This window comes from Dufourea novaeangliae, unplaced genomic scaffold (assembly GCF_001272555.1).
Source record: "Dufourea novaeangliae isolate 0120121106 unplaced genomic scaffold, ASM127255v1 scaffold56, whole genome shotgun sequence".
Lineage (NCBI taxonomy): Eukaryota > Metazoa > Arthropoda > Insecta > Hymenoptera > Halictidae > Dufourea > Dufourea novaeangliae.
This window is the reverse complement of record NW_015373942.1, coordinates 5,695,919-5,711,633: the sequence shown is the minus strand read 5'-3', so window position 1 is coordinate 5,711,633 and position 15,715 is coordinate 5,695,919. Positions and strand designations below refer to the sequence as shown.

At 40.6% G+C, this 15,715-nt stretch overlaps 1 protein-coding gene across 1 annotated transcript in view; it reads left to right on the top strand.

The window, feature by feature from the left end:
* LOC107185800 (dual specificity tyrosine-phosphorylation-regulated kinase 2) overlaps positions 1-14,838 on the top strand; it is a 36,683-nt gene extending 21,845 nt beyond the window's left edge. Inside the window, exon 2 of the mRNA XM_015573562.1 lies at positions 13,669-14,838. Within this exon, the coding sequence (XP_015429048.1) occupies positions 13,669-14,709 (1,041 nt within the window). The 3' untranslated portion in view covers positions 14,710-14,838. The remainder of the gene's footprint in view (positions 1-13,668) is intronic.
* Positions 14,839-15,715: the final 877 nt, after the last annotated feature.

The following is a 15,715-nucleotide window of genomic DNA, read 5'->3' as shown; positions in this document are numbered from 1 at the left end:
AAAAATGAATACATTCTACTAATTATACCTAATAATCCTTTTGAAAACACAGTTAGTTTTTAAACTTCGCTGTGTTGTTATTCATATATAGAGAAATTAATGGCGAATTCGGTCGTATCTGTTAGCGTGAAGCACAACTAATTGAATGAAATTATAATTATCAACTTTCAATCTGGGCTTCTGCATACCAACGGATTTCGTGGCACTACAATATTTACATGTTTTTTTAAATTAAATACCTACAAACATAATCGACAGATTGATTTGCTTTAATTTTTAATACTTTTCACGATGCATATTATCTCGTTTTCTAAAGTGATTTCAAAACGAAAAACGAGATTACTGTTTGTGCTATGATACCTTGATGCGCAGAACGTTGTGTTAATTATTCATTTCAGTTTCCATTAATTATTTATGAGCGAACAGCAGATGTTTATGCAAATTCGTATTTCTATAAACGAATACGTACATAGAAATTAAATGCTAGCTTATTTACTTCATTCACGGTTGTATCGGACCAGGAAAAATATTTAAGTGTCTATTAAACATTATTAATATTGTCCACACAAGGGTTAAAATGAAACTTTACATCGTAGAATAAATTGTTTCACTTCGTAATCAATACGAACATTACTCGCCAACGTCGTTCAAAAGCGAGACGTCGATCCTAGATTTTCGCCATTTAATTCGATCGGTAGTTCCATCGGGGTGGCCTCGGGATATGGTGGTGATCGTGCAAGCTAGTGGAACACCGTCGATCGTTGAATGAATCCCAGCCTGTTCATTGTTTCGATACTTTAATTGAGCAAACGACGTTAGAGACTCGGGGACGTTACCGCAGTGAGACCAGCCCCCGTGGCACTTCCGCGACGCGAAGACCTGGACCGGTTTTCCATGCTGGATACGAATTGCTCGATCGTCCTTTTGCCTGGCTCTCCGACGCGCACCATGGCGCAGCCTGTACATATACATACCAACGGGGGCCGCTGCTGGAATTCTCTTTCGCGAAAGAAACGTTCGTCTGCGCTCGCGTATTGCGATCCCACTCGCGCATAAAATGCATTTTTTTTAAAATTTATTTGTTGCACTATACATTTCAGTATTAACACTAGAACTACCGACAATAAACGCATATCTGTTTCGATCGATAAACCTGAGAAACTTTTGAAATTAATTTCTTTGCTTTCAAATCGTAATATAAGTTACAAATGATCCGAGACAATGTATTGTTATAACATTGTAATCATCGTTATAAGAGTGTCCTGACAAGTCATTTTGATTTGTTTGGTAGTTCTAGTGTTAACCCCGGAAATTGTACAGTTCAGTGAACTGAGGCACTGAGTCCAATTGGTGCTAACATCTACAGGAAACAGTTGAGTTTTATTAACATATCTAAAGATCATTGAAATACGTGTTGAGTGTATAATTCCGAAAAATTTCCCACGCCTTTTTAAACGAAAATAACTAATGTATAGTACTTTGTCGACCTCCTTCGCTTGATTTTTCGTTTTAGTGATAAAATGTAGTTTTTTAAAAGGAACTGTCAAAAAAGCTAAAATTGAGAAAAGCTGTTAAACTGTACAATTACCTTCACATTTCATATTTTTAAAACAGTGTAAAGTTCACCACATAGGCGAATTAATGCAAAGTTCATTTCTACATATACAAACTTGCCTTAAATCCATTCAATAGTTCGAAGGTAGCGACTGGTTTCTCGTTCAATTCTAACCGAACGTTTCCAAAGTTACAAGGTTTTTGCACCTTTGATTTGCTCTCCTCTAAAGTGTAAAAAGTGTGACTTAATACACTCTGGCTCTAGGGTGCAGATAAGTTATTACATACACTGTTTTTTTTGTTATGTAACTGTTTTTTTAATTTCGTTATTCCGTTAATAAATCGAGTGTCGATGAACAAGCGTTGTTCACTAACAACGAATATGCAGCCCAGCGGAAATAGGGTATCTCGTTTTCTCTGAATTACGAAAATTCCACGGCGGGATGGCGCACTTGAAATCGTCGAGACCCGTGGACGGGCATTCACAGGGGGTAGGTATTATACCCGGCCTACTTCCTTAACTGGATCCGGTAGCAGTCGCGATTAATTTAAAAATTCATCACCGTACACCTCGGGACTGGAAGGAACGGAATCACGTCGCCCCCGAACGAGGACATGTACCAGCGGCTAGAATTAGTGGAGCTTCTTCGGAGCGGGGGTGCCCAGTGTGACCACCCAGCAAAAATATTTCGTATCAACTTACGCAGAGAAAAGGTACTAAATCTGAACAAAGTATTCAATTTTCATTTGATTGCGTTGTATTCTATAAAGAACAGTTTACGATATTACAGTCCCTGGTGAAAAATTTAGAGCCACCCATAATTTTCTAAATTTTTTAGGGTGGTTTTATGCCACGCAGTGTATAGGGTGGTGGCAGAAGTGAAAAGTAATAAACTCATATGTCTAACTCTAGTATTGTTGTTACTACATATTATTCGGAAGGAAGAAAGTTCTAAATCTATTGGTGAACGTACTAGACCAGTAAAAAATTTAAACAAAAATACCAGGTCTATTACGAAAGTACTAGGGGTGGTCACACTGGGGCTGCCTGGTGGAATTTACAAGCCGCCCGACGAGTATACAGGACGTGGAATTAGCCCCTTCCCACTCCTACGGTCGATGGTATTGTCCTCATTGTCGTGGCCGACGTACTCTTAGACGCCCTATCCCGTTTGCTCCGTTCGCTGGCGCGGGTATTTCTTATTTTCTGTGTCTCGTGGGGGGGAAACGGAGTTCGTAACCGAGGCCTAATTACCCCCCCCCCCCCCCACCCAGTCGTAATTCAACCCCATTCTATGCCCGGCAGTCACGCGACTTTCCACTCGACGCACGATCAGGCTCTATATCATGTCTTGAGAGGAACACTTCGAATTGGAGAAGATCTCGTTCAGGGATCATTTGCGGCGTGAATCGATCGTTTTTGCACAAGGAGTACGGAGTTACGAACGATTGAGAGACGATACAATGAAATGGATTGAGGTTTCAGCGACTTTATTACTCGGTTATCGGGTATTTTTCGAGCATATTTTAATGGTGTTTATGGTGGTTTTTCAACCTGTTTGACGATCGGAGATCTAGTTTCGATTGGAAGCGCTATCTAATTCTCTGGGTAGTGACAGATGGCAAAGGACGAGTTGACGCAAACAGGGACTGGAATGTTTAACCTCTTCAGGGACTAATTTTAATTCTTCAGAGCCCAGTTTTCTCCATACTATATGAACGGTTGACTAATTCCAAGAAACATTACATCAACATAACAGTTCCAAAAAAAACTGTATATTTTTATATTAAACACATTTCAAACCAGCGAAGTGATGATTAAACTACCCCTAATTTCGCAAGATTCACAGTACATTTGAATTTCATCGAAACATCCCGGGTCGTCGACCGTAGAAAGTGATCGATTTGGCATGGAATGACCCTATCGTGAGAGTGCTTCGAACCGGAGAAGGCTTTCTCTCCTTTTCTTCCTTTTGTACGCTTTTGTCGTTTCTTCTTTGGCCCGAGGAGGGGTTTGGCGGAGTTCGTTGCATAACTCGCGAACGATATTGTGTATACAGGCCAGATAGATAAGTGGATAGAGGTGCGCGGTTATCGTGGACATGCTCCTGGATCGACGAGAGCATTCGCTTATCTTCGCCCGGAGTGATTGAAACCGGAGCAGCTAAGCTGAAGGCTTCGTTAACATGCGGCGCTACTGGAACTGCATAATCGTGATATCGTGATGTAATAGTTGTATTACTCTTCCTGTTCAAGTAGAAAAATAAGAACAGGAATTGTTTGTTCGTAGGCAACTAAAATATGCACGGTTATTAAGTAATCGGAATATTCCTATTCCTATAGATTAGATAAACAAAGGTAAGTTTACTTTCATACGTTTCCGAAACTCTTAGTTTTCCTTTCTTATAATATACCAAGTGCTGTTTTAGATAAGAACATACAACATTGTGAAAGGAAATTTTAAATGGGTACTTGGGTACCCGGTTGCCTACACAATGGTTAAATATTTCATAAACTGATGGCCGTATGTGACTGAAACAAATATCACTGGCTTCAGAATTCCATGCTCTATCATTATGCTAAACCTCGTTAAAATGTCAGTGCTTCACATGGAGATTTCTCCTTAAATACGGACATGGACCGCCCAAAGCATCAGCCGAATCAACCGTAATCCATAATAAGACTTCGAAGTTTAAGATCAGTCGTTGACGGGTCCGCTGTTGACAGGGCCATAAGACTAAAAATGGTTAAATAACGTCAGCATGCCCAGAAATTCGGTCTTTATTGTTGCAAAGCTGGTGATGCGCTTAAATGGAATATTCAACGGAGAGACGATACAGCGACAAGTAGTTTCCCTCGTTAAACGTTTCACGTTTCCGTTTTAATGTTCTCGGAAGTTCCAAACCGGCCGGAATTTCTAAATGAGTTTCTAACTTCCGTCTGAAATATCATCTCAAAGCCTTGGGACCACGTTCCCTAAGCTCCTGCTTATTTAACACTGGTATTTACAATTAATTATACACTTGGTTATTTTATTTACACGTTACAACCACGTCCAACATTATCGCCGCGGCTTCCACGTGATCGAATCGCGATTCAACGTTCATAACCTTCTAATATGAATATAATGAGCGGAGGGAAATTGAAATTCTCTGGTCGGGCTCTACGATTAATTCGATACTATGTCCCGTATATGCTCGTCGATTGTTCCATAGGAGATGAAACCTCGACGTGGCAATCAAGGGGGGGCAACAACGGGGGCGGCAGTCCAGGTATTTCCGGTTAGATGTAATGGTCGACCTTGACAATAAGTCGCCTGTTGTGCTCGCTGTGACCAACCTGTCCCAGCACGAGCCACGATTCTGGAATAAAGCGGGGCTGCTCACGTTACCAGGCGACGTTGTTATTCAAATCAGGGTCGGGATTAATTGTGGAAAGTGATCCCGTACCGTGAACGATTTAAAGAAGCGCATTGTTCGAGATGAATATTAAAAGAATTCAGGAAGAAGAAGATAATTTTGTATTCAACGCGATACGCCACATTTCATAACTATAAAGCCACCTTGAATTTTCTATGTTCTTTATGGTTCAACAGATTTAAAGCACGATTATTACATGAAAATAGATGCAGAAATACTGGTTTTCGCTACTAAATCACATAGTACACGTATGAATACATGAAGATAGATGGGAAAAAGTGTTTCCATGCTTTTTTTATAACTATAAAGCCAGTATAAGAAATGCTTTGTTAAACAAAAATTGAACTCGACATACATTGAAAAATAATCACAGTTATGCAATGTGGTGGTTTGTGCTTTATTCACTGTTTATACGGTCCGAGATTTGTTGATATCGGGTAATGAAATGGATCGTAGTTGTTTAAATAGTTAAGGTAACAACGTGTCGAGATAAAAGTGATTCAGACAGACGAACGGAAGGCAGGGGTTGACAATCGATCAATAACTCAAAAGCTCCCGGACGGGTGAGTCACTTGTTCCCTTGCGGTTATGGTCCCCTGGGGACGGGGATTCAACGTCAGAATGGATTGTCGGGTCTGTACACAGAATGTTCACTTCGAACGTCGCCCAATATGAAGATTAGTATATTTGAAACCCTGAAACGAACGTTGCACAGGGTAATGACACACCCCGCGGTCACGAGTAAACGGTTTCCCCAAATCCAATTCTCGCGAGTTCCTGGCCAGCCCTTAATTCCATCATATAGTTTCCTAGGTCTAACATGAACTGACTCCTACGCGCTAAGAAGGTTAGAGGATGTCTACGAACAGTTTGAGAGTAGGCCGCATATTTTACGCTCACGTCTGCTTTCGTGAATGACGTAAATCCGATGAAAACAATTTCTCACCCGTGAATCCTGACACGGTCGATGACAGATTCCCGGAAAAAGATGGATACGGTGGCGAGCATTTGGAACACGATAAAAATGATTTCATACTCGTAGAATATTATATAGACTAACTCGGGCATGTAGGATACTGATATAGATGATTAGAGACACATAGAACACGATACAGCACGTGTGGATCCTATAGGACAGTGATATGGACGACTGTAGATGAAAAGAAAATAAATCTATATTTAATTCTATTGTCTATGAGTCATCTATATTGACGACTTTATACTTTATTGATTAAAGTCAATACTTCTTAATAAATGGCCCACTAGGTAGTATTGTGAGGTATCATAGGCACCAATAGGAGGTGGGCTAAATATGGGCTAGCACATTTACTTACTGCCAAACCTGTTGAAAATTTTTAAGATGTAACACTTCAGTGTATCTAAAACATGTTTGCTTTATGATATCTAGTCAAAACAATCTTCTTTTTTTCTTGCATCGTAGTACACGCTATTCCCGATATATTTGAATCACCTTCTCTTCTATTTAAAGTTATCATACAACGGCTGAAATAACTTCGGTAATCCGTGAATGAAATGTAAGAAAAATATTTGAAAGATAATATAGTTGAACCTCATGTCATTCACGTCTAACCAATATGTGTATTAACACTAGAACTACCGATGATAAACGCATATCTGTTTCGATCGGTCGATAAAGCAGAGAAACTTTTGAACATTTACAAATTTATAAATTAACTAATTTCTTCAATTTCAAATCGTAATATAAGTTGCAAATGATCCTAGACAATGTATTGTTATAACATTATAATCTTCGTTATAAGAGTGCACTGACAAGTCATTTTGATTTGTTTGGTAGTTCTAGTGTTAATGACACAGGTGATGTACTTATCCGACGCGTCCTTCAGTCTACCCGTTCTTCCTGTTACGATCCATTATGAGCAGCGTTCCCGTTTCCGTGTCACGTTGCGGTGTACCGGTTCCATGGCAAGCGGGGTCAGTTTTGATTTTACCTGAATCGCCGCGGCGGATCGATGCCGTGTAATACGTTTTCGCTCAAAGGCAACAAAACACTTAGCCGTCTATGTCAAGGCAAACAGAGTTCACGTCGTCGCATACACGTCGTTCCGGCAAAGTCACACGATCACGACCAACTAAAATACTATGGCGCGAAGCTAAAAATAAAGCAAAAGTTTTGAGTCCAAACTCGAGGTACAACAACAATGGTTGAGATCTCTTGAAAAATTGTGAAGAAAGTTGAAGAACTTGAAAACTATTGAACCGATTTTGACCAAACATAGCTATTTATCTTTCCGGAAATATACACTTTAAAACAAAAAAAACGCATCAAAATCAGATCATTCGTTGATGAGCTACGGAGCCACACACAAACATAGGCGTCAAACTTATGACACCTCTCCTTTTTGCGTCGGAGGTTAGAAATGAACGGTTCAACTGTAGGTACGTACTGTTTACTTGTTTTGAAGTCTTTATCAAAATTTTATATTCAAGCTACAATTTTGATAAGTGAATCGTATTATTGATTCGGTATACAGGCTTGTTACTGTAACTGGGCTCGTAATAGAATAGAAATTCGACAAAGGTCAAGGTTTGTTGAAGGCCTTTAATTTGATCAATAGAAAAAATCGACCGACAACGAAGCAGTCGTGTTACCGTAACCACACCGTTGATTACGGATATGTCAAAGGCGCACCGCACCGTGCCTCGGTTAAACTCTCCGCTTACGATGTGATCTCAAACATAGTATTACAGAGTTATGAGATAAATCTGGAAATTGTCTAAAACATGAAAATCAGAATTTAGTTATGAGCAGACTATAAATTATGAATAATCTATTAAGAACATGTGAGTAGTGAATTTCACTTTTTTATATTGCAGTATGATATTGGACTACTATCACAAAATTTTGGCATAAATCTAGAGGATCATATAAAAATTGAAAATCAAAATACAAACACGAATAGATTGTTGATTCTACTGGTTCTCCATAAATGTTCCAGCAGAAAAAATAAATTCCTACTATAATCAATTACAGGTTCTGCTTGTGACGAATTGTAATATCCTCTAAAGTATGAAATTCGTATAAATATGTACTACTTACGTAAACATTTATGGTATACGTGAGTATAGAAACGATAATATCGTAAGAATATTAGAAGAATAACTGTACTTAAATATAATTTGTGTAATCAATGAATAATAAATGATCAGAGTAAATCTATACTTACAGTAAAATTATTAACAATAAATTCACTCTGCCAAACGCAGTCATAAAAAAAATAGTAAAAAGAACAAATTATTAAAACCCAACAATAAAAATAAATTTATATTTAATTCTCAGTCGCAATCATATGAGTTATAAAACTTAATTTAATATAAATTAAAAACAACGCAACCTATGTACATTGAACGATTCAAATTCTCACGAGTAACGTTATTCGTTCATTCCGGATATCCGTGCAGGAACTCGTACAAACGATCGCCAAATTAAATCGGCCCCACCGTTTTCAGCGGCAATATTTTTTTTCTGTTTTTGTAACATGGAAAGGATCTCCGCGTTACGGGTGGTTCAAACAAACCACTGGAACGACGAGGCGGATACGAGTCGTTCCGCGTTTTCCTACACTCTCGTCTGTTTTTCGCCGATAAAATATCGAAAACAATTCGACGCGTCCCCCGATACGTTATTGGAGATACACTACTGGCGATTCGACGAAACAATTCCGTAGGTGGAACATGGTGCGAGATCGATGGAGGACAGATAATACCGTGTCATTGTCAGCATTCGATCAGAAACAGAGTCGACTGTGGATATAATAACCAGTCGTATCAGAAACACGCAGTAAGAGGGTATTCAAAAAGAAAGAAAAAATCATTCAATATTTTTATGACACATCGGATACACTGCACCGAGTAAAAAAGCCTTAGTAAACATAGATAGAAGAGTCAACTGTTTAGGAGATACAGGATGAGTCAGTAAGAACTATTATCTCAAATATCTCGTTACTTATTCGTTGTATTAAAAAACGTTCTAAATCAAGTATTTTGTATTTGAAGGGACTTATCAGATGGATGCAATTTAATTTTTTGTATGTCATATATTCTGAGATGTTAAGGTAATCTTTAGCTTTTTAAGTATTTTTTTTAATGCTGCGTTGTAGCCGATAAAAAGACGAACTCCACGACCTATAGCAAGATCTAGGGGAAAAGTTCATTGATCTTGAAAATACTCTAGGTCACCTTGATGTCTAAAACAATGAAATTGCATCCATTCGATGAGTCCCTATAAATGCAGCATAATTCATTTTAAAGAATTTTATCTATTAATCAATGGTCCTATTTTTCAAGATCTCAAAGTGATAACCAACAAAAAATCGAGTTCAACCAGGTGTGATATGCTAAATCGTCAAATGATCATTACCGTCCAGAAGCATACCCTTATAGAAAAACGAAACTAGGCCATATTTACATACCCCAGTGCAAATATGTACATATTTCAGATGTTCCAAATGATAACTGTGCGAAACACTCATTACCTACGCGCGCGCGTTTCTTTGGTCTGAATAAAGGAAAATTTTTATTCAACAAAACGGAAAGTTTATTAATCCCCGACGCGTATACTATCTGTTGACAAAACGACTGACCAGACAATGCACGAGCGAAACCAGCGACAAAGACCAACTCTGGAAGATTTCCGTCGCGTCAAACTATGGTAACGTAACCTCGACGCGCTGCGCCACAGAGCCCAGGCACCTGTAAACGGTTAACCTTTTGTCGCTCCGCTGACATCTCCGAAACGGTCGCTTCAAAGAGATTTCCTATTTTCTACGTCATCCAGTCAAAGCAACAATCACACATATACACGTATATATTGATTTTGGAAATATACCAAGTATGAGTGCACTTAACTCCTAAGTAATGACTTTTGATGAACCTTAGTATACATACAATGCTCTTTCTGTAGAATCTACCGATTCATCGATGTGAGGAGATAAGAAAACTATTAAATAAGACGAAATGTTCACTTTCTAAAGGGAATCATTTTGTTGTCTTAGAAATTGCTGGAAGTATTGCTCGTACTGTTACATATATAGTAAATTCTCAATGAGAGTTCGAAGGTTCCTCGGCAATCAGACTCTGCAGATTTTATTTGAAATGAGAATTAGAAATAATTATTTGAAATAATTTACCTCGAAACACTATTTTCAATACTATTATTGAATATAGTATACATTGATATAACCGAACGACAACCACCTTTACATTCATTAATTTTCATACCGATTATTCGCCTCGTTCGATATAAGTACTTTTTTTCGATACCAAGTATATATCGCAACCGGAAGTATCGATACTAAAACTACTCGGTATCGAAACGACAGTATCGATTATTTACTTCTATTTACTTGGATCGGTTCATCCGTTTCACCTGCTATTCCCATAAATGCATAAAATCTACAATCGACTAATAACCTCGCGAACTTGGATGTCACCCGGAAAAGAAATGAAAGAAAAAAAAAGCCAACAAAGCAAACAGCCCCCAGGAAACATCTCGAACGACAGATTTTCTTTGGTCTCTTGGTCGTGAATAAGTGGCGCGCACCACCTGTTACCTCGGAAGCTAAACAGCCGTTCTAATTAGGGGAATGAGCTTCTTTTTATCGCGGTGTTCCCGTGTACCGGAACGAAAGGGAAACCACGAATAAACATTTGCTGCCCCCCCCCCCACACACACACACCCACGGGTGTTTCGTTTCACGGGGCACGATAAAACAGAGAGCCACGGAGTACGGGATGATGGTATACCTGACCCGTTTCGCGTATATGCCAGACGTGCCTGGCGTGCTTTGGTAATTATTCGCGACTGGCTCGTACGTAATTACAGAGGGGTGGAGGGCCGAATAAATTCGCGCGTGAACCGCAAAACGAAACGCTGCTCCCGAGGCCAACGATCCCGTGATACACGTAATTAACAAAAAAAAAGAAAAACAAAATGGCTACCACGGATTATTTCGTAATCCTGTCGTAATTCGAATGGCGAAAATATTTAGCTGGAAGGCTCGACGAGATCGTTATTCCTCAAATCGAGATTTATATGAAGACATCGACGCGAACGAGCGGGAAATAGAGGATCTGCTGAAGCAACGGATAATTCTGTGAGATCGTCTCCCGTTTTCTACCGGCCTACTTTAATATTTCGGGTAGCATCGAGTGGCTCGCGTGTAGGCCAACAGAAACGCGGCTGTTGGAATTTATCCAGGATTATAGTGGGTCCCGTCTAGTTATTGGCAAACGAGCATCTACGGAGATTTCAATAAGCTATAATAATATCGGGAACGGTGTGTCTGCCTACTACGCTTCTAGCCCTAAAAATACTGTTCCGTATTATGGAAATCGAGGCAGCTGGCGGAGATTGAACACTACAGGATCGTTCAAAAGGGATGTTTTAGAACGGACATTGTTTCGTGGTGAAATACACGTTGCTTAGAACAATTAACGGATCACTGCTAGGGATAAACCGATACCGTCAAGGATCGACAGTTCTACTCATACCTTGTATCGAAAAAAAGTATCGATAGTTACTTAGCATCGCATCAAAAGTATCGATGGCTACTTGTATTGAAACAGAATGAATACGAAGTTCTTTTTTTATTAATAGATTTTAACCAGAGGTTAGCAGAATTTTCTGAAAAGTGCAGAAAAATTGCAGTATCTAAGGGCGTCATCCTAAGCTTTAAATAGTTGATGAGATTAAATAATTGTATGCCAAGTGTTGACTCATTCAGGAAGTAGTATCATTTTGTTATAAAAATTTGAATTTATACGTTTAAACAATAAAAATGAGGAAACTCTTCATCTATATATATATTTCGACAATTAACATATTGATTGTCGATGTTTCACTACATTTGTAATAACACACAAATAATATTAAACATTATTAAAATATTTGTTTGATTGTATGTTCCAAGTTAAGGAATGCTATCATTAGTGACCGATGTTCGTGCGGTGTTTATCATTTAATGAAGAATCCGATATGGGATCTGCAATCGATTACGATTTCGAATTACAAGTTTCCACACGAACATTGAAAGTAACGTTTATCAGCGGCGGCTTCTTGCTGGGAAGTGTATTATTTTGTCACGTTCCGTTGCCAAACGCGTCGTAAAGGATACGGCGGCTCCTCTCACTCCATGCAAAGCACGTACGTTATTCATGGATACACTTTCAGACAGTTCTGTACATCCGAGATTTCGTGTATCCGACCGGAGCGAATAATACAGTATTCCGTCAGTATAAACGATCCACCCGGGAATCTCTTGAAACGGTTGAAACGGTACCTAGCGTTTTGAGAAGTGTTAAAGCATGAAACGATTAGCCGTTCGGAGTACGAACCACCCAGACGGGAGACTGGGTCAATCGTGACCCGTAACAAGATCTATTGGATAGGTGTACATATGTCAAATATACGTACAATGGGGTTATGCTACAACAAACTACAGTAAATCTTCGATGAGTGTTCGAAGGCTCCTCGATACTGCCAAGATGAGATCCCCAGGTGTAACACTGATTTTTTGATGAGGTTTATTAGAGTGATAGAGCTTAGAACGCTGAAGGCAATGATATTTGTTTCAGACGCACATGGCCATTAGTTTATGAAATTTTTTGATATTCAGTGCCGTGGAGCCTTCGAACACTCATCGAGGATTCACTGTACTTATCGGTACACCTGATACTTTTAGTGATGATGTTCGTTGATGGGTCACTCGGTGATTAAACCATAGAAACGTGAAGTTTAAGCTGTTTCGTTTACAAGGAGGTCGCTTTGGAATGTATATTACGGTCTGACTTCGTACATAGTTAGTGGTTAACGTGACTATCTGCGATTCGTCACGTTTCTGTACCTGTTCACGGCGAGTGCAAACATTGACACAAATGTAATTTGTTTTATGTCGGTCGTTATATCTCACTCACCTCGTCAGTTTAATGATACGTGATAATTGAGTGTTATGGAGAAATAAATCATTCTAGCAGATCAGAGATGAAAGACCTCGGATGGAGTCGGCTCGTTTCGCGTCAAAAGGAACTACAAAGGGCTTCCTTGAAGCCTTCGGTACTATTTTCAAGCGTGTCTTCATCAATTCATAAAAACTGAATGACAAATGGAGCGAAAATGATTATAAACCCTATAATGTTTACTTCTTGTATTGAGAGATTTATTATATTCAAAAGAAACAAATAGTTTATGTTGTTTTTCCAGAATTCTGGGTTTCACTTGAATAATTTTTTTAATTTATTCGAATAATCTTTAAACAGTTTTATGAATGTGAAAAGTTCGCAACTATCCGACTCGGAATAAATAAATTATAAATAGCGGTATTAACTTAAAAACAATTGTTGACTCAGCTGAAAGCTCAATAAATTAATATAATGCAATAAATAGTATCAGTTAATCCGAGAACACTTACACGAGAAACACTGTGCCTCGAGAGATATGTTCTCTCTCTACTTTTATGTTGGCACGAGTAAGCAATATCAACGAGTGTTGGATCCTTACTGACAAAAGTAAGATAACCGCCCACAGAATTTCACACACTTTTGAAATCAGTATTGCACCGGTGCAACACTGCGCGTTAAAGGGTTAACATTAATATAAAAAAAAAACCCGAATGTTAGTAAATTCCAGGAGTTAATCAGTTCCGTCATCTGTTCACAGGTGATAGACTTCGGCTCGAGCTGCTACGAGAACCAGCGCGTCTACACCTACATACAGAGCCGCTTCTATCGAGCGCCGGAAGTGATACTGGGCGCGAAATACGGTATGCCGATCGACATGTGGAGCTTGGGCTGCATCATCGCGGAGCTGGTTACCGGTTTCCCGTTGTTGCCTGGCGAGGACGAGGCTGATCAGCTCGCCTGTATGATCGAGCTGCTGCACGTGCCGCCGCCCCGTTTGCTAGAATCGGCGAAACGATCGCGACAGTTCATCAGCTCGAAGGGCTATCCACGGTATTGCACCGCCACAACTATGTCCGACGGCACGATCGTGCTGAGCGGTGGTTACTCGCGAAAAGGTAAACGTCGTGGCCCACCTGGATCCAGGGATCTTCGACGGATATTGAAGAACTGCGACGATCCGTATTTCTTGGACTTCATAAATCGTTGCCTGGAATGGGACCCGGAACAACGTATGACGCCCAGCAAGGCCTTAAAGCACGGCTGGCTGCGTCGACGATTACCGAAACCGCCTGAAAAAGCAGCCAGCAACGACAACGGTCTGCCAGCAGTCCCAGCAGCCGCTGCACCACCTTCGTCCACTACCGGTCTCCGTATCACCGCGTCTGGTAGTCGTAGCTCCAGCAAAACGAACAACTTGCAGAGCAATAACATCGAGAACACGACCAGGATGAAACAGCTGAACGACATGTTTCAGACGGTGAACACCATTTACTCGGCACTACAACGTAAGTACGGAGGTCAGCCAGGTCCGACGACAGCGGCGGCAGTCTCTACGAATCATCAGGCGACAGGGGTCACCGTATATCCGCCGCTGAACTCCGTAGCTAGTGGTAGTGTCGGTGGTACTGGTGGTGGTGGTTCTGGTGGTGGTGGTGGTGGAAGCAGTAGTACTAGTGGTGAGCAACAACAGCACGGCCATCAATTGCAGGGACAACAACAGCACAGTAACGGTTCACGGAGCTCCCACGGATCCCACGGATCCTCGCACGATAGCCACAGCTCGAGGATAGTACTGTGATCGACGCGATACCTTGCTAAACGGCTGCTGAACGAACTGACCGGTTGTTCGATGTGCACCGAGCCTTCCGTCTCGCAGGCTGGACGGCGACGTTCGTTAAGCTCCCCGTCCCGCTTCTACAGGTTCCCGTCGCCCCATCACGAAAACGATCTACGTTGCGTCACTTAGTCGAGAAGAACGTTGCTTTTGATGTTCACGATCATGGTCGAACGATCTAGAATCCGCGAGACCTTTTATATATATATATACGTATATACTCGACTTCGCGACTATTGGCATGGTCTGTATGGTAGCAATCGGTTGGTAACTGTTTCAGTCTCGCGTGTGGTAGTCTTGATAAAAGAGATCTAGCGAAGTCGTGAATTAGAGGATCAAGAGTGAAGGGACTAGGAATCGGGGCTTAGAGACCTGCTTCCTGAGTGAGCTACTAGATCAGTGATGTCCACGAATTTGGCCCCTTAAGTGGCTGACTGACGTTAGTGCAGTTGGTGGATGAGATATATCGAACACGTGACATTGACCCCCAACGATCAGCATTTTAACGTGGCCAGACCTAAACAGGTCTCTGACTGAGCCCGAATAATGCTTTGAATCTTACACACGGTGTCCCATTTCAGGGATTAATTTCTACAGTGAAACGAATGGAAGTCGAATTTCAGTTTAGCATTTTCTACGTTCGTGGATGAGCACCAAGACCGTTCCTTCTCATACTTCAGTGAAAAGGGTCGCGACCTGGGATGTTAAAAACATTTGTATGATCACCGAAAGATTCTTACAAATTTGCTAGATCTTGCTCGCCAACTGTACAACGCTAAACGGGAACCGACATGGGAAAGTGCCTAAGCACCAGAGCTTAGTCTCGACATCACTGTCCTAGATCCTTCTGAAACTCAAGTGGCGACGTTCACAACCGACGAATCTTACGACTTCGCCTGTGTCTCTTCCATAACTGCGTGTCACCTGAAAGGTGTCATGGGGTGGCTGCTCGACACTCCGCCTGTGATAT